This window comes from Sciurus carolinensis, chromosome X (assembly GCF_902686445.1).
Source record: "Sciurus carolinensis chromosome X, mSciCar1.2, whole genome shotgun sequence".
NCBI lineage: Eukaryota > Metazoa > Chordata > Mammalia > Rodentia > Sciuridae > Sciurus > Sciurus carolinensis.
The window spans coordinates 87,595,072-87,622,533 of record NC_062232.1 but is presented as its reverse complement, the minus strand read 5'-3'; the positions used below and the strand labels follow the sequence as shown (position 1 = coordinate 87,622,533).

Below are 27,462 nucleotides of genomic sequence, written 5' to 3'. Positions count from 1 at the left end.
AGGCAGCCTTACATAAATCAAGAAATGGTCATCTACCATCAAATCTCTGGCTTTCATCCTTCTCTGATCCTCTGCTCTGTTCAACTAAGATTTTCTTTTCCTTAAACGACTTCTAGATAGCACAATTTTCTTGTTTTCCTCCTTTTTTTTTTGCCATTTTGACCTAGGAATGTTTGAGATCTACACAAAGGTATACAGAATTTAGTTGTCCCTCAGTATCTGTGGGAGATTAGTTCCAGGATCCCCCACAGATACCAAAATCCATGGATGCTCAAACCCCTTATATAAAATGGCATCTTGTTTGCATATCACCTTTGTACACCTTCTCATATTCTTTAAATCATATCTTGATTACTTATAATACATAGTACAATGAATACATAGTACAATGTAATACCATAAACAGTTGTTACACTATATTGTTTAGGAAATAATGGAAATTAAAGAGTCTATATTTCTTCAGTGCAGACACAATATTTTCCAAATATTTTTGATCCATTGTTGGTTGGACAATACACAGTTGTCTACCCATGGATCTGATGAACTGACTATACTATATTATATATCTACCACACAACTTAATATAATAATGCAAATACAGTGGAAACCTCCTGTGTTTCTTGTAGTGGGTTGAATTTCTCTTAAAAATCCTAATCCCTAGTACACTTGTAAGTATGATCTTATTTGGAAATAAGGTCTTTGTAGATGTAATTTATTTAAGAAACTCAAGATAAAATTATTCTGTATTTAGGGTAAGCCTTAAATCTAATGACTGGAGTCCTTGGATAAGGGAAAGGACAGTGAAAGAAACAGGGAAGGTCATATGAAAAGGAGGCAGATGTTAGAGTACTGCTGCCCTAAGATAAGGGATACCAAAAACCACCAGTATCTGAAAGAGGCAGTAAGGATTCTCACCGAGAGAATGGAGGGGGTGTCCATATACTGGAAACTTGATTTTAGACTGTGACCTTCAGAACTATCAGAGTATAAATTTCTGTTGTTCCAACCCATGTACTTCATGGTAATGCTTTATGACAGGTGTAGAAACCTAAGTGTAACCTTCTGCAATTGAATTATCCTCTTTCTCTCCATAAGACATAGCCACTACCCTAATTATGGTGTTTATCATTGTCATAAATGCCTTTCTGCATGGTACATATGTATGAATCTCTCCTATGTATATCTTTTACTGCATATATATGAATCCATAATCATTATGTGAATATTGTGCATATTATTAAACTTTGTATACAGGGTATCATAAAATTTGTATCTATCTGGAATTAGCTTTCTCATTTATCCATATTTTCCACTGTAACCATCCAATCGTTGCCCCTGCAGAAGTTATGTATCTATGTCCCAAGTCCTAGGAATTCTAGGCCCATCCACAGTCCAGTCTTTGTTGTCCTGTTCAATTTACCTAAAATTTGTCAATTAATTAACAATGGTGATGCTGAGTTTTCCTCCCACTGCTGTAAACCAGTGGTTCTCCAACATTAATGTACTTCATTAGTCACCTGAAAAAACGTGTAAATACTGATTGTTGGTCCACCTTCAAAATTTCTTATGTAGTATTTCTGGAGTGGACTTGGGTATTTCCATTTCTAACAAGTTCCCAGATGCTGCTGCTATTGCTCAAGCATGGCAGCCTAACAGCACTATCTGGTTTCCAGGCATGTTGGGTGTTATGATTTGAATGTGAGGTGGGTGTTAGCCAAAAATTCAGGTGTGAGACAATGCAAGAAGGTTTAGAGGAGAAATAATTGGGTTATAAATGCCTTAACCCAATCAGTGAATTAATCCCCTGATAGGAATTAACTGAGTGGTAACTGAAGTGGTAGGGTGTGGCTGGAGGAGGTGGGAATTGGGGTGTGGCTTTGGGGTATATATTTGTATCTGGCAAATGGAGCCTCTATCTCTGCTTCCTGATCACCATGATGTGAGCTGCTTCCTTCCACCACACTCTCCTGCCATGATGTCCCACCTTACCTCCAGTTCCGAGGAATGGAGCCTGATGTAAATGAACTGAGACCTCTGAAAACGTGAGCCCCCAAATAATCTTTTCCACCCCTAAAATTTTTCTTTCAGGTCTCTTAGTCACAGCAGTAAAAAAGCTGACTAAAACATTGGCACATTCATTGGTTTCTTTCAATAAAATGCAGTAGAGGCTAGAATTTCACCTCTTTCTTCGTGTAAAATGTTTAACTTGATATTGTAATTAATTAGGGGTATAATAAAAGAACTTAAAATGTAGTTGAAAGTGACCCCCTTCAATGACTGGCAACCAAAACAAAAAGAAAGATATATCAATAAATTTGAGTCTGTGTTATACATCAGCCGAGATTGGGTGCATTCAGGGTGGTATGGCCATAAATGAGTCAGTGTTATTTATCAAACAGTCTTTAGCTTATTTGTTTCAAAAACCTTTTATTTTGGACCAAAACGAATGCTGTCAAATATATCCAAAAAGCATAGAAGAGGAGTCAGATAACAGTGGATATCACTTTTGGGGTGACTAACTTCAGAACAAAACCAGTGCTGATAAAATGCTCACGTGCTGCTAAAAATCAGAAAATCTTTAATCTGTTACAAATTCACTGGTTCTTCCTTCTTGTATTTCTTTGCGTTCAAACTGTGGGAAGAAATAGAGATAACTGACAAATGTACACCATTAACATGCACAAGTGACATTCTAAATCTGAATAAACAGTCAATGTGTGTCTGTTGTCTCAACAGGCAAAACCAACACATTTTCCTCTTATAACCCAGATCCTTGGTATCAAAGTGCTCATGCATAAACATAATTTTATGTTATGATCACAGAAACCTCATTTACCAATTTTTAAACATTGAAAGTGCTTGTTTTGTTTTGCTTTGAGAGATCATTCTGGGATTTCAGTGTGTCTTTCCATTGAAAAACCTATGCTCTCTCCATAAACCATACTCTCTTAACCTACTTGGGTCACAGGTTTCATCTCAGTAAAAGGAGATTTTTTTTAAATGATATATGAGATATAAATTGAATTAATTATGAATTTAGTGAGAAACAATCTCTCTAGACTTATTTTCTTTTGATTGTTGTATGAAATACATAAATTTAAAATAGAATGAATACTTAGGTATGAATCACGGTGATTCTACTTGAAATCATTATTACATCTCTGTGATTAGTCATATACTCAAAAGCATTATTTCCTAAGTTAGTAAAAGAGACTATATTTCTGTACATGAATGATGAAGCTGCAACTAGAATATGTACTGTTACTTTAGCCACTTGTGGTCAACAATGTTCAAAATAAATGTTGGTCTCAGCTACAAAGTCTGGTCAGCTTTCTACATGGAGCAGTCATATAGCTCAAAGAATTGAAAACAAAGAGCATTTAAGAACATGCTACATTCCATACCATCTAGTACATAAGTACACTAATAATAGTAAACTGAATTTTAAAGCTAAATTTTCCACCATTTTTTTGTTATCCAGTTTACCAAAACCATTTCAAAGTGTACCAGGTATAGTGTCAGTAATGGTTAGGTGATATACATAGCTACACATAGATACCTGGATTCTAGGGGCTGCTTTCAGCTGGTTCTGAATTATTGTTAGGATCTTCTTCCAGTTTTTCAGTGTCATCCTCATCTTTCTCTTTCTCATATTCTGCTTCTTGGGCCTCATCATCAGAGTTTCCATACTTATATTCAGCTATTTAATAGTAAAGAATAAAACAGACCACAACTTCTCAGAAAAAAAATAACTCAATTAGCAATCAGTAGTAGCATCAGGGCTCTATTCTCAGGACAGAAGTATGTTTTATAAAAAGAATATCTGGATACCTTCCTAGTAGTTAATACAGTATTTCCATGGCTCTCACATTTCCTCTGGTCAATAGTTTCCATAGTGACATTTCCCCCTCTTTCCCATAGATCTCAACCCTGTGCTACTGATTATTTCTAGCCCTTTGGACAAGAAAGGATCGGAATCATATATGGGTCTGATTGCAATTGTTAAAGGTTTTGTTAAAACTTTACTGAACAACTATTTAATTGACTTAAATTCTATTGTTAATTTGTTCCTCAACCTATGAAAATATAATTTTAACCTCTTTCAAATGCTCTAGTACCAGTTCATCATTTTCTTTGATCATCCTGCCAAGAATCTTTACATTTTTAAAATCTATCAGTCAAAAACAGGGTATGCCATTTGTTTACCCTTTGCTTTTAGAAACTCCATCCATTTCCTCTTAAGATCCTTCCTGAACATTTAATACCTGCTAGCATTCATTTTCTGTGGGCACATACACTGCATTGCATACCTTCAGTCACTTTTCAAACAAAGACTAGTAGAAGGCAACATATGTTTCCTCAAGACAGGAAGGTATTTACAGAATTGGACTTCTACATGGGCCAATTGGGCCATAGGTTTTTGGAGAACACTGGCCCACTGCTTAACTAGGATAGGTAAGCTATGAGCATGCCCTAGAAGTGAGCCAGCAATTAACAGAGACATCAAAGGCCCAAGAACTTTGCTGCTGCCACCAATAACCTTCCCCTGTTACCAGGGTAGGTAATTGCTCTTCCAGACCTCTGCTCCCTCTCCTGGGTCATCGGGTTTCCACGTGGTCTGTGTGGTGCGTTACTGGGATAAGATCACTATAATAGGTAAGGTGTAGAAGGGAAGGAACCACATTTCACCACAAGGACCAAGACACCCACCAAAGATAACTTACCGCCAACTGTGACTTCTACAATTTCCTGATCATTTTCTTCATCATCGTCCTCATTGTGGCCCCACTCTTCATGGCTGTCCTCCTCTTCATTCTCCTTTTCCTCCTCCTCATTGTATTCTTCCTCTTCTTCCACCAGCTGTATATCCCTCTCTTCCTCAACATCAGGCCAGACATGCTCATCCTCCTCCTCCTCCCAAATGGCTTGCATCTCTGCTTGGAAAGCCATCGGGGCCACAAATCCGGCAGCTATATCTACCCATTCTTCAGGCACCAAACCGCCTTCCATGTATTTCTGATCTGGATTCACCCATCTTCCAACTCCATTCGGCCCCCCCGAAGCTGTTTCTCGCTCTTTAGTGGTGTCAGACATGGCAGGGAAAACACTCTAAGTTAGTTACTGCGATCTGGTGTCAGGGATGATGGCTATGAAAATGGCTGCCACCCAGGTGAATGCTGGGAGGGAGGGGAGGACTTTGGCCGCAGGGGCTGCTGGGATGTGGCAAGGGCACCAGAGAAGGTGCTCCCATAGGGGACAGCAGCTTGAGACTGCACCTGTGGAGGGAGGCCCAAGGAGTGACCTACCCCTGCTGGGCCCTGAGATGGTGGCTGACAAGTTGGGAAAGATTCGGATGGGCAGTTGATGGGGGTGGAGATTAGAGATGTCAACAAAAGATCACCGGCTTCCTCACGAGCTCTAAGCTCATTTGCTGAGAAGTAATGATTGACATGATCTGTGTCCAATGAGTGATCAAGGTCCTCAATTCCTAGAGTTTAGATCTTGTCTCCCTTAATTTCTTGAGTTCTTATGTTCTTGGGCTAACCTTTAGGTCTGGATGTGTCCTGTCCTTTAAATTTTGCCATTGCCAGAATTAAAGCAGTCCAATATATTTGTGCCTGGAGGCACAGGAACTATGAATTTTCCCCCTAATTTCTACCTGGGAAGGACTTATGCTAGGAGGCACGGACATAAAAAAATCACACATATCCAATCTCCCCAGTTTTATGAATCTGAGAGAGAGAGAGAGAGAGATGCAGATGTTGTAATGTTATTAAAGTTATTTAGAAAAGAGGATACAAAATTGAAATGCATAGAATATAAGGTTGAGAAGAGTTAAAAAAAGAAACTAGAGTAGGAAAGCATTTAATGAAAACTTCCAAATTTACATCAAGCCTCTGAAAAAGGCACAAAGGAGGAGGGATACTTGTTTGAATGCAACCATTACAGACATTATAAAGGAGGGGTTTCTTAGGATGGTTTCTGAGTAAACGAACTAGGACTTTGTATCACAATTAGCCCTACTAAGCCATGGTCTCGATTGTAAATAAATCTTAAAATTATGGATATATCCAACACTATTTCTTACTTTGGAAAATCTCTTATCACTCTGAAAATATTTTCTTACAAAAATATGACTTAGAAATATCACATTTCAGAAAAATGCTACCAATAAATCCTTTTAATTTCTCTGACCTAACTGAAATGTTTTTAATATTGTCTCTGGTTCCACTTCAAGAAGGAAGCCCAATGGTTCTCATAAAGCACTGACTTAAATTGGGAAAGAAATGTAGAAAACTTCTAAATCTTTTCTCTGTTCAAAGACAACAAAACTTAAGAATCCAAATCTGAGGTCTAAAGTTGGTTTCATCACTTGCTCTCCATTGTGACCATTTTGTGTTACTTATCCTCTTCAGGATTTAGTTTTATCATCTATCATCCTAGTGAAATTACTCCCTAGTTACTTCATAAGGTTGCTTTGACAATCAAATTAGATAATGGGCATGAAAGCACATTTCACATTTTGGTATGCTATATGTGCTTAAATATTATCAATATAAGTTGAATATTCCTTTGTCTGAAATGCTTGGGAATAGAAGCACTTTAGCTTTCAGATTTTTTCAGATTCTGTAATGTTTACATATGCATAATGAGATATCTTTTTTGTTTTCTGGTAGCAGGGATTGAACCAAGGGCACTTAACCACTGAGCCACATCCCCAGCTCTAATTTTTCATATTTTATTTTGAAACAGGGTCTTGCTAAGTTGCTCAGGGCCTTTCCAAGGCTGGCTTTGAACTTATGATCCTTCTGCCTCAGCCTCCCCAGCAGCTGGGATTGAAGGTGTGCACCACTGTGCCCAGATATAATGAGATATCGTGTATGGGATCCAAGTCCAAAAGTGAATTTATTCATGTTTCATTTATACTTTCTATGCATAGCCAGAATGTAATTTTATACAATACTTTTAGTTCAATTTTGTTTTGAGTTGGACCTGTCACATGAGGTCAGGTGTGGAATTTGTACTTGAAACATCATACTGATGCCGAATACTTTTGGAGTATGTCAAATTTCAGATTTTCAGATTAGGTATACTTGACTTGTAATATTGGTGTCCTATCTTGGATTATTGGAAATAATTTATTGATTTGTCTCTTGGGCCTTCAGAATGAAACTTCTGATTTGGTTTTGGCACAATCCACTTTTTCCCAAGGAACACAGACTTTAAATTCATATTCCCTGGGCATGCAAGAATTTGTATCATGCCTGTAGTCAAGGTTTGAGATGGGATGAGATGGAATTGTGTTTAGCACATTAACTATTTGACCAAAACATTTTTCTGCTTTATTTTTAAGATACTTTATAATGATTAGTGTTTCTAAATACACAGTTAAAACCTCCAAATTCTTTCAATAAAAAGAAAAATGCATCTTATTCTGTATTTCCTTCTTGTTTGAAGGTCTTCTTAATTTTTCATTCAAATCCTTAATCCATCTGAAATTAACATTAGCACACAGTATGAGTCTAAAAAATTCAGTTGATTTTTATTTTGAACAGCTAGATACAACACTATTTTTGAGTAATTCTTACCCTTCCATCTGATGTGTGGTTATACACCCCTTTGCATTTTCTCTAAAGGGAGAAAAATAGGAGAGGAATTTTGGATTCTTCTTGAATGCCAGAGCTGGATGATGGCTTAGAGATCACTTCCAAGACCATTTTTTTTTTCTTGGAAAAACTAAGACCCAAAGAATCTGACTGGCTTACCAACATTATGCTAGTTAGTAGCAGAGTGATTCTCAAAATATGTTTTCCTGAAGTCCAATCTAAATTTGAGACAGTATTTCTTCTTGCCTATCCAGTCTGTGGGGCATTTTCAGTTGAAGGCTTAAATAACCAGCCACAAAGGAAGTCAACTGCCTCAAGTTGAAGGACTCTGAAAGGATGAGACCACCCTGTCTTAACAACTCCTCCCATCCCTGATCAAAAATATTCTCAGGGACTAAGAAGTGCGTGCCACTGTTTCTGGAAATAAGGGACTCCACAAGTCAGGTTGTAGAAATAGACTAAATGTAAAATGGACCCATTACTTAGGCGACTTAATAAGTAATATATTGACTATAAATCTGTGTAGTTGAAATAATCAGGAAAGGTCACAATGAGTGGGCTTTTATCCAGAAAGAAGGAAGGAGGACTTTAGGTTAACTTCCAAATCTGGGCCATAGACCTCTGTGTGGAGACCACAGTTTTCATTTTCCCCTCAAATGCACTTGTTTTCTGAGAGTTTTCTTGACTCTCTGGAAGAAGGGATTTATAAGAGACCTGACCTTACACTATGGTCAGAACTGGTAAAACAATCTTTATATAGCTGCTTCTTTAGAATCTGGTGCTGATTCTAAACTCACCAAGATATAGGGTTAGGAAGAAAGAGTAAACATGGATGGGGAAATGTAAGGAAAAAATGGGACATGCAAGCAAAATGGAAACTATCTTTCTCTCACTGGAACACATGCCAGACTTTCTCCATGTTCAAGTAGAAAAATTGACTGCAATGTAGGACCTGGCAGAGAAGTAGAAGTCTTTCCACAAAGCTTCTCTTGAATCTGACCCAGACTTAGAGAAGCTGGAGGAATAGGACCCTGAAAACTAAAGCTACAAGCCTGGCTACTGCCATTGTCAACAAGGCAAACCAGCAGATGCACGGGAGAACACCTGGTCTACACAGCTACTCCTTCATTTCTTCTTTTCAAAGTTTAGGGAAATTTCTGTTGGGAACGACCCTAAACAGAAACATACAAAGAAAGATTTCTGGGAGATGTAGTTGGACTTAGCCCAAATTGGCACATTATGAATCTCCCACAGTCCAACTCTTGTCACCTTGGCACCCACAAGCAGCATTTTAATGCCTACTTCACTTATAAGTAAAGAAAAGAGCAAAGTCATTCTTCTACCTATCATGTTGCAACTCTCCCACATGCAACTGAAAACATGCTAAACCTCTTCATGCAAGAGGATACAAAGTTCCTGCTATGATCTGAATGTTTCCTCTCAAATCTTATGTTGAAATCCTAACCCCTCAGGTGATGGTGATACCACTGGTTATCAGTGATGAGTTCTGCTTCCTTAAATATTGAAGTTTGAACATTAGTGTGCTGAGGCAAGTGTTGAAAGCAGGGCCAGTCTCCAACTTCTGGGACTCAAACTGGCCTCCATTTTCATGATCCTACCTGATTACCTATCTACACTGACTGCCTGTCTTTAATTTTTGCTTCAATGGTGTTAGGTGGTGGAGCCTTTGGGAAGTGATTAGGTATTGGAGGAATAGCCATCATGATTGGGATTTGTACCTTTATAAAAGAGGTCCAGGAGGGGAACCCTTACCCTTCCTTGAAGAGGACATAGGGAGAAAGCATTCACCATGGCAGTTTAGAGGCCATTTAAACTTTAAAACATGTGCCTTGTATTAGGTCACTGGGGAAATGTCCTCAAAAGGGATTAAGGTTGTGCTCATGGAATCCCTTCATTATCTTTCATGTGAGCATGGTTTTATAAAAGCCTTACTCTTATCTCTGAATAGATCCCTGGCTTCTTGTCTGGCCTTGTACTCTCTTCCTCATAGATGCCCTCCCCCTAATGTGATCCCATCTTTGATAAGGCTCTCGTGAGAGCTGAGATCATGCTAATGTCATGCCCTTGAATCTCCAGAATCATGAGCTAAATAAATATTTTCCTTATAAAGTCACCCAGTCTCAGGAATTTTCTTATAGTACCAGAAACTTCACTAATAAATACTTTTATATTTCATTTGATACAAATATCCACCTTAGAGGTGAGACAACTGAGGTTTAGGGATTAAGTAACTTGTCTCAAATTACACAGTAAGAAAACAGCAGAGACATGACAGAAGTACAGGTGTAGTGATTCTGAATCCATAATACAGAACAAGGGAGTCTCCAGGGGGAAGGATGCCTTTCTCATGTAACACACAAGCCCTGCAGTTGCTACCTACTAGCTAAGCTCAGCAAAATCAGATGCAGCAAAGAACCTGTGCCATTGTATAACTATGCCACCAGAGGGCAGAGGTTTGGAAGTTGTCTTTTTAAAACATTCTTTTAGTATTTTTTTCTGCACGGACTTGGGGTAGCTAAGAGAGTAGGCAATATGTTCTATTACCAGAGTTGAGTATGAACTGACTTGGTATTCAAGAGACCTGAGCTTACCACTGATTTTCTGTGGGAAATATGCTCCAGTTAGATATGTGAGCATTTTGGGCATGTATGCTAATGCCAATAGATGAATGTTCCCTCTCCTATTTAGTTTGGGCAGTGGGTACTAAGTAGTTCAAGGTTTCACTTGGATGTGAGAATGATATTTAGCATTTGCTTCTGAACCCCAGGGCTGGGTGTGGTGCTTTCCACATAAGGAGCTCAGTCTTTATTCAGTTGAGAAGAAACAAGGGCAAGCTCATTCACCCTTCCCTACCCATTCCTCGTCAAAACACCTTGCTGGCTTCCCAATCCCCTCAGGTTAAAGTCTGAACTATTTATTCTGGTTTTAAAGTACCACAGTAGGCTGCATGTAAACCCCCGTATCTCCCCCTACTGCCTGTCTGACTTAAAACATATGTCTGTAATGTAGTCCTGAAGCTGGCAATGTCTGAAATAAGATACTTCATGTCAGGTATGTGATCAATTAGCATCAGGAATTGCTGTTACTATCACTACAGCTAGAAACTTAGAAAAGCAAAGCTGAATTCAGTTCTTGCTGAGTTTGGTGCACTTTTCTCCCAATTCTTCATTGTACAGTCAAGTACATAATTAATCCTGGATAGTGGGATTTTAATTCTACGTTCTTTGGCCCCTTCTGCATCTTCTATTGGAATTCTCAGGGCAAGGGAGGGTACATGGAATTTTAGTGACCAGAAAACAGGACTAGTTTTCCTCTTGGTATATACACGTGTGCAGCATCAGAAGACTAGGGTTTTGTGTTAGTCGTCTTTTTGTCACTGTGACCAAAATATCTGACAAAATTACAGGAGAAAAAATTAAAGAATGAGAGGCTTATTTTGAGCTAATTATTTCAGAGATTAAGCCCATTGTTTTCCTGCTCCATTGCTCTTTGTCTGAGGTGAGGCAAAACATCATGGTAGAAGGCTGTGGTGGAACAATAAAAAAAGAAAGATGTGGTGGAGATAAGCTGCTCAGCTAATGGCAGGTGGGAAGGAGAGAGGAAAGGGCCATGGACAAGATATAACCCTCAAAGGACTATAAATCCCCAGTACCCTACCATGCCCTACCTGCCTACAAGTTTCCATCTCCTCCCACTAGTTCACTCAAATTATTAATCCACCAAATAGATGAATCCACTGATGAAATTAGAACTCTCATGATCCAATCTCTTCCCCAAAGACTCACCTAGAAACACTGCTGCATTGGAGACCAAGTCTTTAATAGATGTGATTTTGGGGAATATTCCAGACCCAAACCCAGGATAGATAAGAGGTTTACTTTGATGTCACTTCCTCCTCCAATGAACAAATAATTTCCACAGCACCCATTAGAGAGGTATACCCAGCCTCTGCCTGTGTGTACCTTTCTCTCCAAAGGCCACCAATCCTAGCACTATTTGGCCTTGAATGGCAAGAACTGTCTTTCTCCTGCTTACTTTTGGCATCCATGGATGTTGTTCTGTCTGCTGAAGACACTTTTCCTAGCATGAATCTGCACTCCATTGGCTCTGACAGCTCTCTTTCTCTTTTGATTTAGATGAAGGATCGAGCAGCAGAAGAAATCACCCAAAGTTCAAATCTTATCATTTTTACTTTTTTCCTTTTGGCCTTGGTTTTGTAAATCATCTTTGAAAGTATCAACCCAGGGTTCATGTCAGGGTTAATTTGTAACTAAGAGTGTTCTAGTTTTGCAATACAGGGCATGTTATAAAGATGGAAAGGCGTTTCTTTCTGAGAGGTGCAAGTGACTTCTTGGGAATGTTCTGTAAGTACTTATTTTCTCTTTGGGAACTTTAAACATCTCTATCAACAAGCCAGAGTCCCAAATAACTGTGAGCTCCAAGTTTCTAGGTCCAAGGGCCAAGGTCTAAGTGTGGTCATCTGATAACTGACCTTCTAATCAGCCTTAGACTTTTACAGAAAGAGGACTCTTGTGACAATATGGAGATTGAATAGAGTAGTTTAAGGAGGATGGGATGGAGGAAATAGGAGGGAGTGTGACCTGACAGGAGTTGACACAGTGGTTCTGGCCATGAACTGAGGCAATTGAAGTAGAGGGGTGGACAGAAAGGAGAAGTAGTGAGAGGTATTCAGGCAGTATTCACAGGGCAACATAACTCATTAGAAGTGGGGAATGTGAATGAAGGAAACTCTCAGGATGACTCTGAGGTCTCAGGCCTTGGGTTCTCCACAAGCAGTGATGAAACAGACTGTGATGGAATGAAGATGAAGGAATGACAAAATGATATGTTTATATTTTGAAACTTTGAAATTTCCCAATTGAGACCAGGGTATGAGTGGACAATCCTGGTGGATATGTCCAATATATAGCTGAGTAGATGGTTAAGTATTCAGGAGAACAATGTGGACTCGAGAGAAAGAGGTTTTTGAAGTAACAGTTAAATGCCTAAGATGAAATCACTCAGGAAGAACAGGGAAGGTTGAGAAAGGAGCCTTGCCCTGACTCCAGGAATTTCTTCATTTTAGTCACAAATCCATCATCATTGGTTAGTCCACAGTTGAGTCCCTTATGCTATTTCCTTGTACTCTTCCAGGTTCAGAGAATCATATACTGGAGTATTCTGGTTCCACTGTAATAATTAGAAAATAACATGAGTGTGATAATAATAGTATTAATAGGTCTTAAAATTATAAATGACTCTTTAGATGATATGGATAGTTAAAGAGATCTAAAACACAAATTTATACTTTCATTTTCTTGTTGTTTAAAAATAGTACTGTGGTTTCCATGTATTTTGCATATGCACAAATTTTAGCTCATGAGGTTTATCATGATCACTATCTTTTATTCCAACTAATCATATGCCATATAAATTCCTCTTATTTTTTCTCTTAGCTATGAAAATGATAGGTGTTCTATCATCTCATTTCACAGATGTTATCTCAATAAAATGCTAAATTAAAACACACAAACACAATTCAAAATTCTAAACTATAAGAACACAAGCAGATAAACAGGAGTGCTAATTCTACCTAAGAATTCTTCCCTTTCCATAAGGCTACCTCTATTTCAAACAACAAGTAATTTGATTTCAATCAATTTAATATACTCATAGTATTTTCATACGTTGTTCCTACATCTTAATGAGAGTACACGGCATTATTTCTGTGGCCCTAGCAAGACATTTCTCCTAATACCTGCTGCCAGTAGATATGTCATAAGATTTTTAGAGGAGAGAGATATCCACCATTCCTTGGTTAGAACACCATAAAAAATTTGCTATTGTTTTACTGATCAAGGTGGATGATTTTTATGTCTCTGGATCAGAGAGTGTTTAATCCAGCTAAGCTTCCCCAATGGTTCTCTCAATTCATCTTTTATAGATTATCTTCCTTCCAGAATGACATTGTTATATCTGATTCTCTTGGTACTTGGGCTTCATGCTACAATCCATTGTGCACCACCTAACAGCTCTGAAGGCAAAGTAACTACCTGCCATTTGCCCCAACAAAATGCCACTCTCTATAAGATGTCATCCATCAATGCTGACTTTGCATTCAACCTGTACCGGAGGCTCACTGTGGAAACCCCAGATCGGAACATCTTCTTTTCCCCTGTGAGCATTTCTGCAGCTTTGGCCATGCTTTCCTTTGGGGCCGGCTCCAGCACCCAAACTCAGATCCTGGAGGTCTTAGGGTACAACCTCACAGATATTCCAGTGACAGAGATACAACAGGGCTTCCAACACCTGATCTGTTCACTGAATTTTCCAAAGAAGGAACTGGAATTGCAGATGGGAAATGCCTTCTTCATTGGGAAGCATCTGAAACCACTGGGAAAGTTCTTGGATGATGTCAAGACCCTCTATGAAACTGAAGTCTTTTCTACTGACTTCTCCAATGTTTCTGCAGCCCGACAGGAGATCAACTGTCATGTGGAGAAGCAAACCAAAGGGAAAATTGTGAACCTAATCCAAGACCTCAAGCTGAACACCATCATGGTACTGGTGAATTATATTTACTTTAAAGGTAAGACTGTAGTATGTCAATTTCAAGTCTACTGTTCGGATAATTTGGTGGAGCGCTGGGGGGAGCTCATGGTCTCTTATTACTGGCATCAGTAGGTGTCCCTCATGCCACAGTGATCTGCTCCACTGGACATAGCTGTGCATAGTATTGGATCATCCAGGAAGGACACACAGCTCTGTGCATGAGTCCAGGAAATTTCTAGGGAGAGCGCCCTTTCAGAGAGGTGGGTGACAATGGTATGAACATCCTGCTCATATTTGGCTAAAAATTTGTGGTTTTCAAAATATTTGGTGAAGTAGGACAAGCCTATTCTTGGAAGTAGACAGATGTGTATATAAGCTCTACTGTTATCCTCACTTGTTATGCACATTTGGACAAGTTACATAAATACGTTCATCATATATTGTGTGCCTCCTATGTACCAAACACTATGCTCCATGTGTGATTTACATATATTGTCTTATCCAGTCCTCATATTCATCCAATCCAAATTCATACAGTTAATAAATTTCAAAGCTGTTGTTCCCAACTAGGTGTTTTTAACTGTAAATCTGGTCCTTGTAACAACAAGAAATCATTGTACTCAAATGATTTCATATGATTCTATACTACATGTCAGCTAGGTTGGTAAAGTGAAAAATTATTGACCATAAACCATACACATATAGGTGGTCAAAATAGCAGAACAGATTTTTTTGTCTTATTTCTCCCTGTGGGTGAGTGTAAGTATATTTATTCTGAACACAAATTATGGAGTCCAATATTTCTGGGTATAATTCCTGGCTCTGCCATCTGCTAGCTGGGAGACCAGGTCAAGTGACTTTGTTTCTCTGATCCTAAGCTACTCATTGTAAAATGGTTGACAGTTGGTACCCACTTCTTGGTCGTCTTATTTACTAGATGAGATGGCAAATGGAAGCACTCTCATTGGTATTAATACAAGTTTAAAAGAAACACCTCTCTTTTTCTCTGTATTTTAAGCCCAGTGGGCAAATCCTTTTCATCCATCCAAGACAGAAGAAAACTCCAGCTTCTTAGTGGACAAGACTACCACAGTGCAAGTGCCCATGATGCACCAGACAGAACAATACTATCACCTGGTAGATATGGAATTGAACTGCACAGTACTACAAATGGACTACAGCAAGAACGCTCTGGCACTCTTTGTCTTTCCAAACGAGGGACAAATGGAGTGGGTAGAAGCAACAATGTCATCAAAAACACTGAAAAAGTGGAACCGCTTACTGCAGAAGGGGTAAATGACATATAGCATATGAGGGGTAAAAGGAGGGCATAATGGTGCAGGTGAGACAACTTTCGATGGAAACCCAGAAACTGGAGAATCACCCTGAACCACCAGTTATGTGATTATCATTATAATATGCCAAATCAAACCATGTGCCAGGCCCTTTGCTGGACACTTTACTCACTTCATTTAACCTAAGTGCATCATCAAAACTGCAAGGAGGTAGTATTATTGACATTTTTCAAATTAGAAAGAAAGGCCCAGAAAGATAAACTGTACTCTACAAAGTCAACCTGCTAATAAAATGTTGATCTCCTCAACACCACTAGAGCTTTGGGGATGGGTAGGATTTCAAAGTTGAGTGGTTGGGCTGTCTTTCTGGGCTAGGAGTATAAGATGGAAAAACCACGATGCTCCTGGATGATATTCATTGATTTTTGTGCCACTGGCTCCCTATCCTTTGCAAACACTACCAAAATGTCACCTTTTGATAATAGAGGACTTACCAGTTCCATATCTATTCCCAAAGTTATAGCATGACATTGGCTAACCCAGAGTGCAATCCTTCCACATAATTTATATGGCTTTTACACCATGTATTCATCTACATAGCAGTGGTTATCAATATTTAAGGGAGAAGCTGAGTCTAATAAAATGCCATCATGAAAGATATAGAGAAGGAGAGAATCTTTAGCTTGGTATGGTGATTACCATGTCTCTCCTTTTCATTACCCACAGGTGGATTGACTTGTTTGTTCCAAAATTTTCCATTTCTGCCACATATGACCTTGGAAACATGCTTATGAAAATGGGCCTCAAGGATGCCTTTGCTGAAAATGCTGACTTTCTTGGACTTACAGAGGACAATGGTCTGAAACTTTCCTATGTAAGTTGGTAAATTATGAGTCCTTGAATATATGAGCTAGAAGAACCATTGAGAGTCAATTAATTCACCCCTTTCATTCTATCACTGAAAATAATCTTTTATCTACAGGATGCGACTCCTTCTAGATCACAATTACACCGATTTAGTCCCATTACTACAAATAAGTCACTATAGCAGTTCCTCCCATCCCTTATCTAAATGACACTAATAGAAAATCTTAAGGATCAGAAGTGACTCTGGTGAGATACAGTTCTGGAGATGGGTGAGGTGCTTGCAGGTGACTCTGGGAGGCAAAAGTTCATGGAGAATAGACCTAAAAACTAGCCCTAAAATGCCAGGGATCCTTTAACTGCACTTAGTCCAATGACATTTATATTCAAGCAGCATCAACAAAATACAGAAAATGGGTGGCCTCAAATATCCTTTTCTTCTGTACCTCCAAACCTTCCCAAAGAATATTCCTATTTTTTCAGGGAACCAACAGTGTTTGTTCTGCTCACCACAGGTTGCCCACAAGGCTGTGCTGCACCTTGGTGAAGAGGGAACTGAAGATGTAGTGATCTCTGAAGTTGGATTCCTGGATCAGCGTGAAATAACTCTTCACCCTATAATCCGATTTAATAGAACCTTCTTGCTATTGATTTTGGAGAAAAGCACTAGAAGCATTCTGTTTCTAGGGAAAGTTGTGGACCCAACAGAAGTATAATTTGGGCAATTGCATGTGCATATTATAATGGTAAATAAATAAATAAATAATATAGCCTGATGTGATATCATTGATGTGGGCTTAAACTTGCCTTTACACATAGGTGAAGATTGGACCCTGGTATAATTGCCTGTGAAAGAGAGTAATCCTGTGACTAAAGATTCAGATAGTCAATGGCTGATTTATTATTACTCATAACAGAGGAAGATTCTGTATATATATTCTGAATATATTCTTTAGAACCCCATCTCCCCAATTATTTAGCTCCAGGAGATTTGACTGGAATGACAAATGCTTTTGCCATTGAAATAGTTGAAATACAGGTCAGGTCCTCATATTCCAGTATTTCAATAAGATCAATGAATATAAAAATGGCAAGGTAGTGGCTTATATGTAAATTTCCCAACTTTCTTCCTTCCACTGCTTAAGAATGCTTCTCGGTATTCTTGTCAGAACTGCCTTTGATAGGTTGAATAAAGCTTCTCCCAGTATAATACTGCTTTGTGACCTAGCAAGCATGAGACAACAGAGCAAGTGAGAAATTAATTCCCCTGTACAACCTTATCTCCCCCCAAAGTTCTCATCTTGCTAATTTATGAACTATTGGTGGAGCAGGAGTCATAAAATATCTTATAGCCCCTCATTTTTGGTGTTCTAATCAAACTCTTTTTCAAATATTGCTCTCCTGTCCCACTTGGTCAAGTAATACTGGGTAGCCTGTCTTTTGGTGTCTATATTCAAAGAAGTTTTATATTTTTAGAATCCTCAGATCCTTCAATAAGTTTTTCTGCCTATGCGTACCAACTCACCCCACTCACCAAAGTAGATTTAATCTCAGACAATATGTATTCAAACCCCTGTGTAGAATTTGGCATACATAAATAGCACAGTAAGGATTAATTCCATAGTTGATTCTAGTCTCAAGGTAAAAATCTTTCAGCAATAGAAAAATAGCAACAAATGCATTAAGTGCTATTATAGATATTAGATGTTATGCTTCCATAATATGTGCACATATTTTTGTAAACATATACATTTTATAAATATGTGTGTCAAATTTTTTCTTATTAGACACTTTCTTATAGGTTTGTTTATTTCTGATATAGTTCATGTTTTGGTCTTATGGATATGAAACACAGACATGGATAGTGATTCATGGTATAGAAAGTTAACTATTGAAATGGAGTCTGCTTTCAATGAAATTACATTACAATCCTAGTTCTGCTACTCACAGTATTTTGTATTCTTGAGCAAGGTAGCTAAACCCTGTACCTTATTTTTTCACCTTTAAATGGAAATACTAATAATATTCATGTCATCATTGTGTACCAAAGCCTATGAGATGCAGCAAAAAAGCTGACACTGAAATACATAGTGATAAATACTTACATTAAGTGGAAGAAAAATCTGAAAAGAACCCTAACTTTATATCTCACGGAACTAATAACAAATGTTATGTCTAAAGTTAGCATGAGAGAAAAAATAATATTAAAGCAGAAATAAAATAGAGAATATAAAAACAATAGAAAACAAACAATAAATTATAATTGATTTTTGAAAAGATGACATACCTGTAGGTAAACTAAAAAACAGAAGATTCAAAATCAGAAATGAAGGATGAGAAAATACAACTAATGACAAAAAAATGAATCAGAAGGCACTATTATGAATGAGTTTACCCCCCAAAATTGATAATGTAGAAGAAATAAATAAATTCCTGGAACCATACAACTTACTGAGACTGAGTCATGAAGAAAAAGAAAATATAAATAGACGTAACTAGTGAAGAGATTGAATCAGCATTTAGCAACTTCTCAACCAAGAAAAAAAAACAGGACCAGATGACACCCTGGAAACACTTATGGAATAATTAACACTAATCCATTTCAAACTCTCCCTCCCACACCAAAAAAGAAAGGGAGTGAACAGGCTTAAACTCATTTTATGAGACCAGATTTACTGATAACACAGTCAGACAAAGACACTACAAGGACAAAATTTGCAAGCCAACATCCCTGATGAACATAAACGTTCATCATCAGTAATACTAGCAAATCAAAGCTGGATATGGTGGTAGATGACTGTAATCCTAGCTACTGGGGAGGCTAAGGCAGGAGAATCACAATTTCCAGTACAGTCTGGACAATTTAGGGAAAGTCTGTCTCAAAATAAAAATAAAAGGGCTGGTGATTTATCTCAGTGATAGTGTGCTTTCCTCACATGCATATGGCCCTGGTTTCAATTCCCAGTACTGGAACAAAAGAAAAGAAAAGAAAGCAGAAAACCTATCAAACTGAATCAAACAGCACACTAAAAGACTCATACAACATTACCAAGTGGGATTTGTCTCTGGGATGCAAGGAAGTTTCACATTCAAATAATGTGATCTACCACATTTATTAAGAAGGAAGAGCAAAATATGCTACAGTAATCTCAATAGATTCAGAAAAAAAGAACTTGACAAAGTTCAACACATTTTCATGATTAAAAACTCTTAAAAACTAAGAAGAGAAAAAAATTACTTCATCATGAAGCTTGTATACAAAAAGCCTACAGGTAACATAGTTTTCAAAAGTGAAAAACCGAAAAATTTTTTCCTCCATGATAGGGAATAAGGCAAGAAACACACCTTCTCACCACTTCTATTCAACATAATGTCTGATGTCTAGTCAAAGATATTGGGCAAGAAAAAGAAATAAAAGACATTTGAATAAGAAAGGAAGAAGTAAAATTATATCTGTTTCTATAAAAAATGTTAGAATATAAATGAACTCAATAAATATGCAGAATATAAAACATCAATGTACAAAACACTTTCATTTGCAGAAAGCAATGAACAAACTTAAAAGGAAATAAAAATACAAACCTTTTTATAGTAAATAAGAAATAATAAAATAGGAATAAATGTAACCAAGGAAGTTGTAATAATATGGATATGGTTTTTTTTTATTTATTATCAATTTTATTATTAATCTCCCCACTTTAAGAAATAAGTAAAACAAATTATTTTCTATAATTTTGGTAATTAATACAATGGGAGGTAGCTTTCTTTTTTTTATTTTTTTTATTTTTTTACATTTACATAGGGTAATGATGTTTATTTTATTTTTCCCCTCCCCCCACCCCTCCCACCCCTCTTTTCCCTCTACACAGTCCTTCTTTCCTTCATTCTTGCCGCTGTCCTTAGCCTAACTCTAAACCTAACCCTAAACCTAATGCTAGCCCCTCCCACCCCCCATTATATGTCCTCATCCGCTTATCAGCGAGATCATTCGACCTTTAGTTTTTTGAGATTGGCTTATCTCACTTAGCATGATATTCTCCAATTTCGACCATTTGCCTACAAATGCCATAATTTTATCATTCTTCATTGCGGAGTAATATTCCATTGTATAAATATGCCACAGTTTCTTTATCCATTCATCAACTGAAGGGCATCTAGGTTGGTTCCACAATCTGGCTATGGTGAATTGAGCAGCAATGAACATTGATGTGGCTGTATCTCTGTAGTATGCTGATTTTAAGTCCTTTGGGTATAGGCCAAGGAGTGGGATAGCTGGGTCAAATGGTGTTTCCATTCCAAGCTTTCTGAGGAATCTCCACACTGCTTTCCAGAGTGGCTGCACTAATTTGCAACCCCACAAGCAATGTATGAGTGTTCCTTTTTCCCCACATCCTCGCCAACACCTATTGTTGCTTGTATTCTTGATAATCGCCATTCTAATTGGGGTGAGATGAAATCTTAGAGTAGTTTTGATTTGCATTTCCCTTATTACTAGAGATGTTGAACATTTTTTCATATATCTGTTGATTACTTGTACATCTTCTTCTGTGAAGTGTCTGTTCATTTCCTTAGCCCATTTGTTGATTGGATTATTTGTATTCTTCGTGTAGAGTTTTTTGAGTTCTTTATAGATTCTGGAAATTAGCGCTCTATCTGAAGTATGAGTGGCAAAGATATTCTCCCACTCTGTAGGCTCTCTCTTCACATTACTGATAGTTTCCTTTGCTGAGAGAAAGCTTTTTAGTTTGAATCTATCCCAGTTGTTGATTCTTGCTTTTATTTCTTGTGCTATGGGAGTCCTGTTAAGGAAGTCTGATCCTAAGCCAACAAGTTGAAGATTTGGACCTACTTTTTCTTCTATAAGATGCAGGGTCTCTGGTCTGATTCCGAGGTCCTTGATCCATTTTGAGTTGAGTTTTGTGTAGGGTGAGAGATAGGGGTTTAATTTCATTCTATTGCATATGGTTTTCCAGTTTTCCCAGCACCATTTGTTGAAGAGGCTATCTTTTCTCCATTGCATATTGTTGGAACCTTTGTCTAGTATGAGAAAATTGTATTTATTTGGGTTTGTGTCCATGTCCTCTATTCTGTACCATTGATCTACCTGTCTATTTTGGTACCAATACCATGCCATTTTTGTTACTATTGCTTTGTAGTAGAGTTGAAGATCTGGTATTGCAATACCCCCTGCTTCGCTCTTGCTACTGAGGATTGCTTTAGCTATTCTAGGTTTTTTATTCTTCCAGATGAATTTCATAATTGCTTGCTCTATTTCTGCAAGGTACATCATTGGGATTTTAATTGGAATTGCATTGAATCTGTATAGCACTTTAGGTAGTATAGCCATTTTGACGATATTAATTCTGCCTATCCAGGAACATGGGAGATCTTTCCATCTTCTAAGGTTTTCTTTAATTTCTTTCTTTAGTGTTCTGTAGTTCTCATTGTAGAGGTCTTTCACCTCTTTTGTGAGATTGATTCCCAAGTATTTTATTTTTTTCGATGCTATTGTGAATGGGGTAGTTTTCCTAATTTCTCTTTCTGAAGATTCATCACTTATGTATAAAAATGCATTGGATTTATGAGCATTGATTTGTAACCTGCTATTTTACTGAATTCACTTATGAGTTCTAAAAGTTTTCTGGTGGAATTTCCAGGTTCCTCTAAATATATAATCATGTCATCAGCGAACAGGGATAGTTTGAGTTCTTCTTTTCCAATTCGTATCCCTTTAATTTCTTTGGTTTGTCTGATTGCTCTGGCTAGAGTCTCAAGGACGATGTTGAATAGAAGCGGTGAAAGAGGGCATCCCTGCCTTGTTCCAGTTTTTAGGGGGAACGCTTTCAGTTTTTCACCATTTAGAATGATATTAGCCATGGGCTTAGCGTAGATTGCCTTTATAATGTTTAGGAATGTTCCCACTACCCCAATTTTTTCTAGTGTTTTGAGCATGAAGGGATGCTGTATTTTATCAAATGCTTTTTCTGCATCTATTGAAATAATCATGTGATTCTTAACTTTAAGTCTGTTGATATGGTGAATGACATTTATTGATTTCCGAATGTTGAACCAACCTTGCATCCCTGGGATAAAACCCACTTGATCGTGGTGCACTATCTTTTTAATATATATTTGTATGCGATTTGCTAAAATTTTGTTGAGAATTTTTGCATCGATATTCATTAAGGATATTGGTCTGAAATTTTCTTTCCTCGATGGGTCTCTGTCTGGTTTAGGTATCAGGGTGATATTGGCTTCATAGAACGAGTTTGGGAGGGTTCCCTCCTCTTCTATTTCATGGAATAGTTTGAGAAGTATTGGAATGAGCTCTTCTTTAAAGGTTTTGTAGAACTCGGCTGAGAACCCATCTGGTCCTGGACTTTTCTTTGTTGGTAGGCTTTTGATGACCTCTTCTATTTCATTGCTTGAAATTGGTTTATTTAAGTTGTGTATGTCCTCCTCGTTCAGTTTAGGTAGTTCATATGTCTCTAGAAATTTGTTGATGTCTTTGAGGTTTTCTGTTTTGTTGGAGTATAGATTTCCGAAATAGCTTCTAATTATGTTTTGTATTTCACTCGTGTCTGTTGTGATGTTTCCTTGTTCATTCCGAATTTTAGTAATTTGAGTTTTCTCCCTCTTTCTCTTTGTTAGTGTGGCTAAGGGTTTATCAATTTTATTTATTTTTTCAAAGAACCAACTATTTATTTTGTTAATTTTTCCGATTGTTTCTTTTGTTTCGATTTCGTTGATTTTGACTCTGATTTTAACTATTTCCTGTCTTCTACTACTTTTGGTATTGGTCTGCTCTTCTTTTTCTAGTGTTTTGAGCTGTAGTGTTAAGTCGTTTATTTGTTGATTTCTACTTCTTTTTTTGAATGCACCCCATGAAATAAATCTTCCTCTAAGTACTGCTTTCATAGTGTCCCAGAGATTTTGATATGATGTGTCTTTGTTCTCGTTTACTTCTAAGAATTTTTTAATTTCCCTCCTGATGTCTTCTGTTATCCATTCATCATATAATAGTGTATTATTTAGTCTCCAGGTATTGGAGAAGTTTCTGTTTTTTATTCTGTCATTTATTTCTAATTTCAATCCATTATGATCTGATAGAGTACAAGGTAGTATCTCTATCTTCTTGTATTTGCTAACAGTAGCTTTGTGGCATAAAATATGGTCTATTTTAGAGAAGGATCCATGTGCTGCTGAGAAGAAAGTGTATTCGTTCTTTGTTGGATGGTATATTCTATATATGTCCGTTAAGTCTAAATTGCTGATTGTGTTGTTGAGATCTGTAGTTTCTTTATTCAATTTTTGTTTGGACGATCTATCCAGTGGTGAGAGAGGTGTGTTAAAATCGCCTAGTATTATTGTGTTGTGGTCTATTTGAATTCTGGAATTGAGAAGGATTTGTTTGACGTACGTGGATGAGCCAATGTTCGGGGCATAGATATTTATGATTGTTATGTCTTGCTGATTTATGCTTCCCTTAAGCAGCATGTAATGTCCTTCTTTATCCCTTCTGACTAGTTTTGGTTTGAAGTCCACATTATCTGAGATGAGGATGGATACTCCAGCTTTTTTGCTGTGTCCGTGTGCATGGTATGTTTTTCCCCTTCCTTTCACCTTTAGTCTATGGGTGTCTCTTTCTATGAGGTGAGTCTCTTGCAGGCAGCATATTGTTGGATTTTTCTTTTTAATCCAATCTGCCAGTCTGTGTCTTTTGATTGATGAATTCAGGCCATTAACATTCAGGGTTATTATTGTGATATGATTTGTATTCCCAGTCAATTGTCTCATATTTGTTTTTGACATGATTTGGTTTCTCCTTTATTTGGCTATTCCTTTAGGCTAGCGCCTCCTGTTGCTGATTTGCATCGTTGTTTTTCATCTCTTCCTCATGGAATATTTTGCTGAGAATGTTCTGTAATGCTGGCTTTCTTTTTGTAAATTCCTTTAGCTTTTGTTTATCATGGAAGAATCTTATTTCATCATCAAATCTGAAAGTAAGTTTTGCTGGGTATAAGATTCTTGGTTGGCATCCGTTTTCTTGCAGGGCTTGGTAAATGTTGTTCCAGGCCCTTCTAGCTTTTAGGGTCTGGATTGAAAAATATGCTGATATTCTTATTGGTTTCCCCCTGAATGTAATTTGATTCTTTTCCCTCACAGCCTTTAAAATTCTGTCTTTATTTTGTATGATAGGTATTTTCATAATAATGTGCCTTGGTGTGGGTCTGTTGTAATTTTGTATATTTGGAGTCCTATAAGCCTCTTGTACTTGGTTTTCCATTTCATTCTTCAGATTTGGGAAATTTTCTGTTATTATTTCATTGAATAGATTGTTCATTCCTTTGGTTTGTTTCTCTAAGCCTTCCTCAATCCCAATAATTCTTAAATTTGGCCTTTTCATGATATCCCATAATTCTTGTAGATTCTGTTCATGATTTCTTACCATCTTTTCTGTTTGGCCAACTTTGCTTTCAAGATTAAATAATTTGTCTTCAATGTCTGAGGTTCTGTCTTCCAGGTGTTCTATCCTATTAGTTATGCTTTCTATGGAGTTTTTAACTTGGTTTATTGTTTCCTTCATTTCAAGTATTTCAGTTTGTTTTTTTTTCAGTATCTCTAACTCTTTATTGAAATGATCTCTTGCTTCCCGTATTTGCTCTTTTAACTGTTGATTGGTGCGATCATTTAATGCCTGCATTTGCTCTTTCATCTCCTCCTTCAATGCCTGCATTTGCTCTTTCATCTCCTCATTAGCTTCCCTGATCGTTTTAATTACGTACATTCTGAACTCCCTTTCTGACATTTCTTCTGCTGTGCTGTCATTGGGTTTTATTGATGTAGTATCTAGGTTTGTTTGGGACATTTTCTTCCCTTGTTTTCTCATATTGGTCAGTTGTCAGTGGGACCCTGAGATATTGCAGTTTTCCGCTACTGGCTTATAGTGTTCCGGTAGATTTCCAGTGTATCACCTCCCAGCCTTCAGTAGCCTGATGTCTTGGAGGAATCTGATAAAGCAGCTCATCCGAAGAAAACTGCCCCTAGCCCCCTACTGGTTCCACGGTTTGGAACTGGCTCTGTGCGGAAATGCTCTCACTGTGGGCCTGCGCCGTGCAGCTGGCCGTGTGGGAGGAGCCCACTGCCTGAGTGTGGAAGGCTACCTTGGGAAGACTCTAGCTGCCCTGCCCGGCTCCAATAAGCCACCTCTATCTGGGCTTGCCACCCGGGCCGAGCTTTACCCAGTGGGCAGACTCACCCGTGGCTCTATTTCAGTCCGAGTCTCTCAATGCCTCCCCTTCTTAACTCCAGGGTTCTGGAGCGACCGGGGGTGCAGTCTCCCTCTAGGCCGCCATCTTGGATCGCCTCGTGAAGAGAGCCTGCAGCCGGTTGGGCAGAGCCGCCTGAAGAGGTCTCTGGCTGCCCTGCCCTAATCCCAGAGGCTGTTTGCGGATCGCGGCTCTCCACTGGTTCGTTGCCGGAGTACGCTGCGCTGCAGGGGCTCCGGGACTCGGAGCTTGTTCTGGTCAGAAAGGCTCTCACTAGCGGGCCAGTTCCGTTCTGAGAACCTGGAGAAGCTGGCTGTGTGGGCGGGGCCCACCGCCGGAGTGCGCAGGGCTGCCTGTGGATGACTCTAGCTGCCCTGCCCGGCTCCGATAAGCCACCTCTATCTGGGCCTGCCACCCGGACCGAGCTTTACCCAGTGGGCAGACTCACCCGTGGCTCTATTTCAGTCCGAGTCTCTCAATGCCTCCCCTTCTTAACTCCAGGGTTCTGGAGCGACTGGGGGTGCAGTCTCCCTCTAGGCCGCCATCTTGGATCGCCCTGTGAAGAGACTGGATATGGTTTGAGAGTGTCATCCAAGGCTTCATGTGTTGAAATTTAAACCTCATTGTCAGGTATTAAGAGGACAGAATATTAAATTAATTATGGTGTTTAGAAATGGATGCTAACAGACCACAAGGGGAGGGCAGAACAGAAGTTCATTGGTTTATATAAAGGGGAATGAAGGGAAGAGAGGGAGCATGGAAATAGAAAAGACAGTAGAATTGATTGGACCTAACTTTCCTATGTTCATATATGAACACATGTCTAGTGTAACTCCACATCATGTACAACCACAATAATGGGAAGTTATACTCCATGTTTGTATGATATGTCAAAATACATTCAACAGTCATGTATATCTAAAAAGAACAAATAAAAAAGAAATGGAACATTGAAGAAGTGATTAGTATTAGATAAGATTCATTATAATAAAGATTCCATGATTGAATCCTGGTGACTGTATCAGAAAAGAGAGACAGACCAGAAGAGACTAACATATACGTGCATGCTCCCTGTCTTTTGTTAAGAAATTACACACACCTCCTTGGCACTCTTCCAGCAAGAAGCCATTACCAGATGCAGCCCCTCAGTTTTGGATCACCTCCATAAGCTAAAATAAACTTCCTTTCTTTATGAGTTATCTAATCTGTGTTACTGTGTTTTTAGCAACTGAAAATGAAGTATTGTAAAGGTGAAAGACTTGTATGGTGAAAACTAAAAAACATTCTGAAATAAATTAAAGAAGATACATATTAAAACACATACCCATATAGACCTAAGGTGACAATGAAACATGCAATGCATGAAGAAGCATGATGAAGAGTGTAGGTGAAAATAAAATCCTACATCTATATGTGATGACATCAAGAGACCACGTTCCTGCTTACCCTGTAGATACCTTAAAAGCTATAAACCTTAGTCCTTTGCTGGACTCTCTCATTCATTCTCCCTTCTGGCTCAAGCAGAAGTCCCTAATGAAGGTTTGTACTTAAATTCTTTCCAGGTCCAGTTTTCATTTCTACTAACTCTGAGCTTGGCAACTATAGGTAATAATAATACATTGTATACTTGAAAACTGCTAGGAAAGTAGATATTAAATATTCTTAACCACAGAAATAAATAGTAACTTTGTGAGGTGATGATATGTCAAACAGATTTATTGCAGTAGTCATTTCAAAATGTATACATATGCTAAAACAAAACTATACATCATAAATAGATATGATTATTATTGGTCAAGTGTACCTTTTTAAAAAATTTTAAAACTGTATTAAGCAATTCATGGATACACATAT

At 38.1% G+C, this 27,462-nt stretch overlaps 2 protein-coding genes across 2 annotated transcripts; one reads left to right on the top strand and one right to left on the bottom strand.

Annotated features, from left to right (window-relative positions):
- Positions 1-2,419: 2,419 nt before the first annotated feature.
- On the bottom strand, positions 2,420-11,732 carry LOC124972131 (proline-, glutamic acid- and leucine-rich protein 1-like). Its single transcript, XM_047536366.1, has 4 exons — positions 11,664-11,732; positions 4,725-5,075; positions 3,560-3,700; positions 2,420-2,632 (listed from the first exon to the last, which is right to left on the bottom strand). Exons 1-3 carry the CDS (start codon positions 11,728-11,730, stop codon positions 3,567-3,569), a joined length of 552 nt encoding a protein of 183 aa, XP_047392322.1. The 5' UTR covers positions 11,731-11,732; the 3' UTR covers positions 2,420-2,632; positions 3,560-3,566.
- A 193-nt stretch (positions 11,733-11,925) lies between these two features.
- Positions 11,926-17,108, top strand: Serpina7 (serpin family A member 7). Its single transcript, XM_047536365.1, has 5 exons — positions 11,926-11,992; positions 13,573-14,217; positions 15,199-15,472; positions 16,202-16,349; positions 16,855-17,108. Exons 1-5 carry the CDS (start codon positions 11,941-11,943, stop codon positions 17,053-17,055), a joined length of 1,320 nt encoding a protein of 439 aa, XP_047392321.1. The 5' UTR covers positions 11,926-11,940; the 3' UTR covers positions 17,056-17,108.
- The last annotated feature ends 10,354 nt before the right edge of the window (positions 17,109-27,462 follow it).

Coding starts and splice junctions, on each gene's coding strand:
- LOC124972131 (XM_047536366.1), bottom strand. CDS start 11,730: ATGGAGTGCAGATTCATGCTAGGAAAAGTGTCTTCAGCAGACAGAACA. Junction 5,076..11,663: donor AACATCCATGGATGCCAAAA/GTAAGCAGGAGA, acceptor ACACCACTAAAG/AGCGAGAAACAGCTTCGGGG. Junction 3,701..4,724: donor TGTAGAAGTCACAGTTGGCG/GTAAGTTATCTT, acceptor ACTATTAAATAG/CTGAATATAAGTATGGAAAC.
- Serpina7 (XM_047536365.1), top strand. CDS start 11,941: ATGGAAAGGCGTTTCTTTCTGAGAGGTGCAAGTGACTTCTTGGGAATG. Junction 15,473..16,201: donor AACCGCTTACTGCAGAAGGG/GTAAATGACATA, acceptor CATTACCCACAG/GTGGATTGACTTGTTTGTTC. Junction 16,350..16,854: donor ATGGTCTGAAACTTTCCTAT/GTAAGTTGGTAA, acceptor TGCTCACCACAG/GTTGCCCACAAGGCTGTGCT.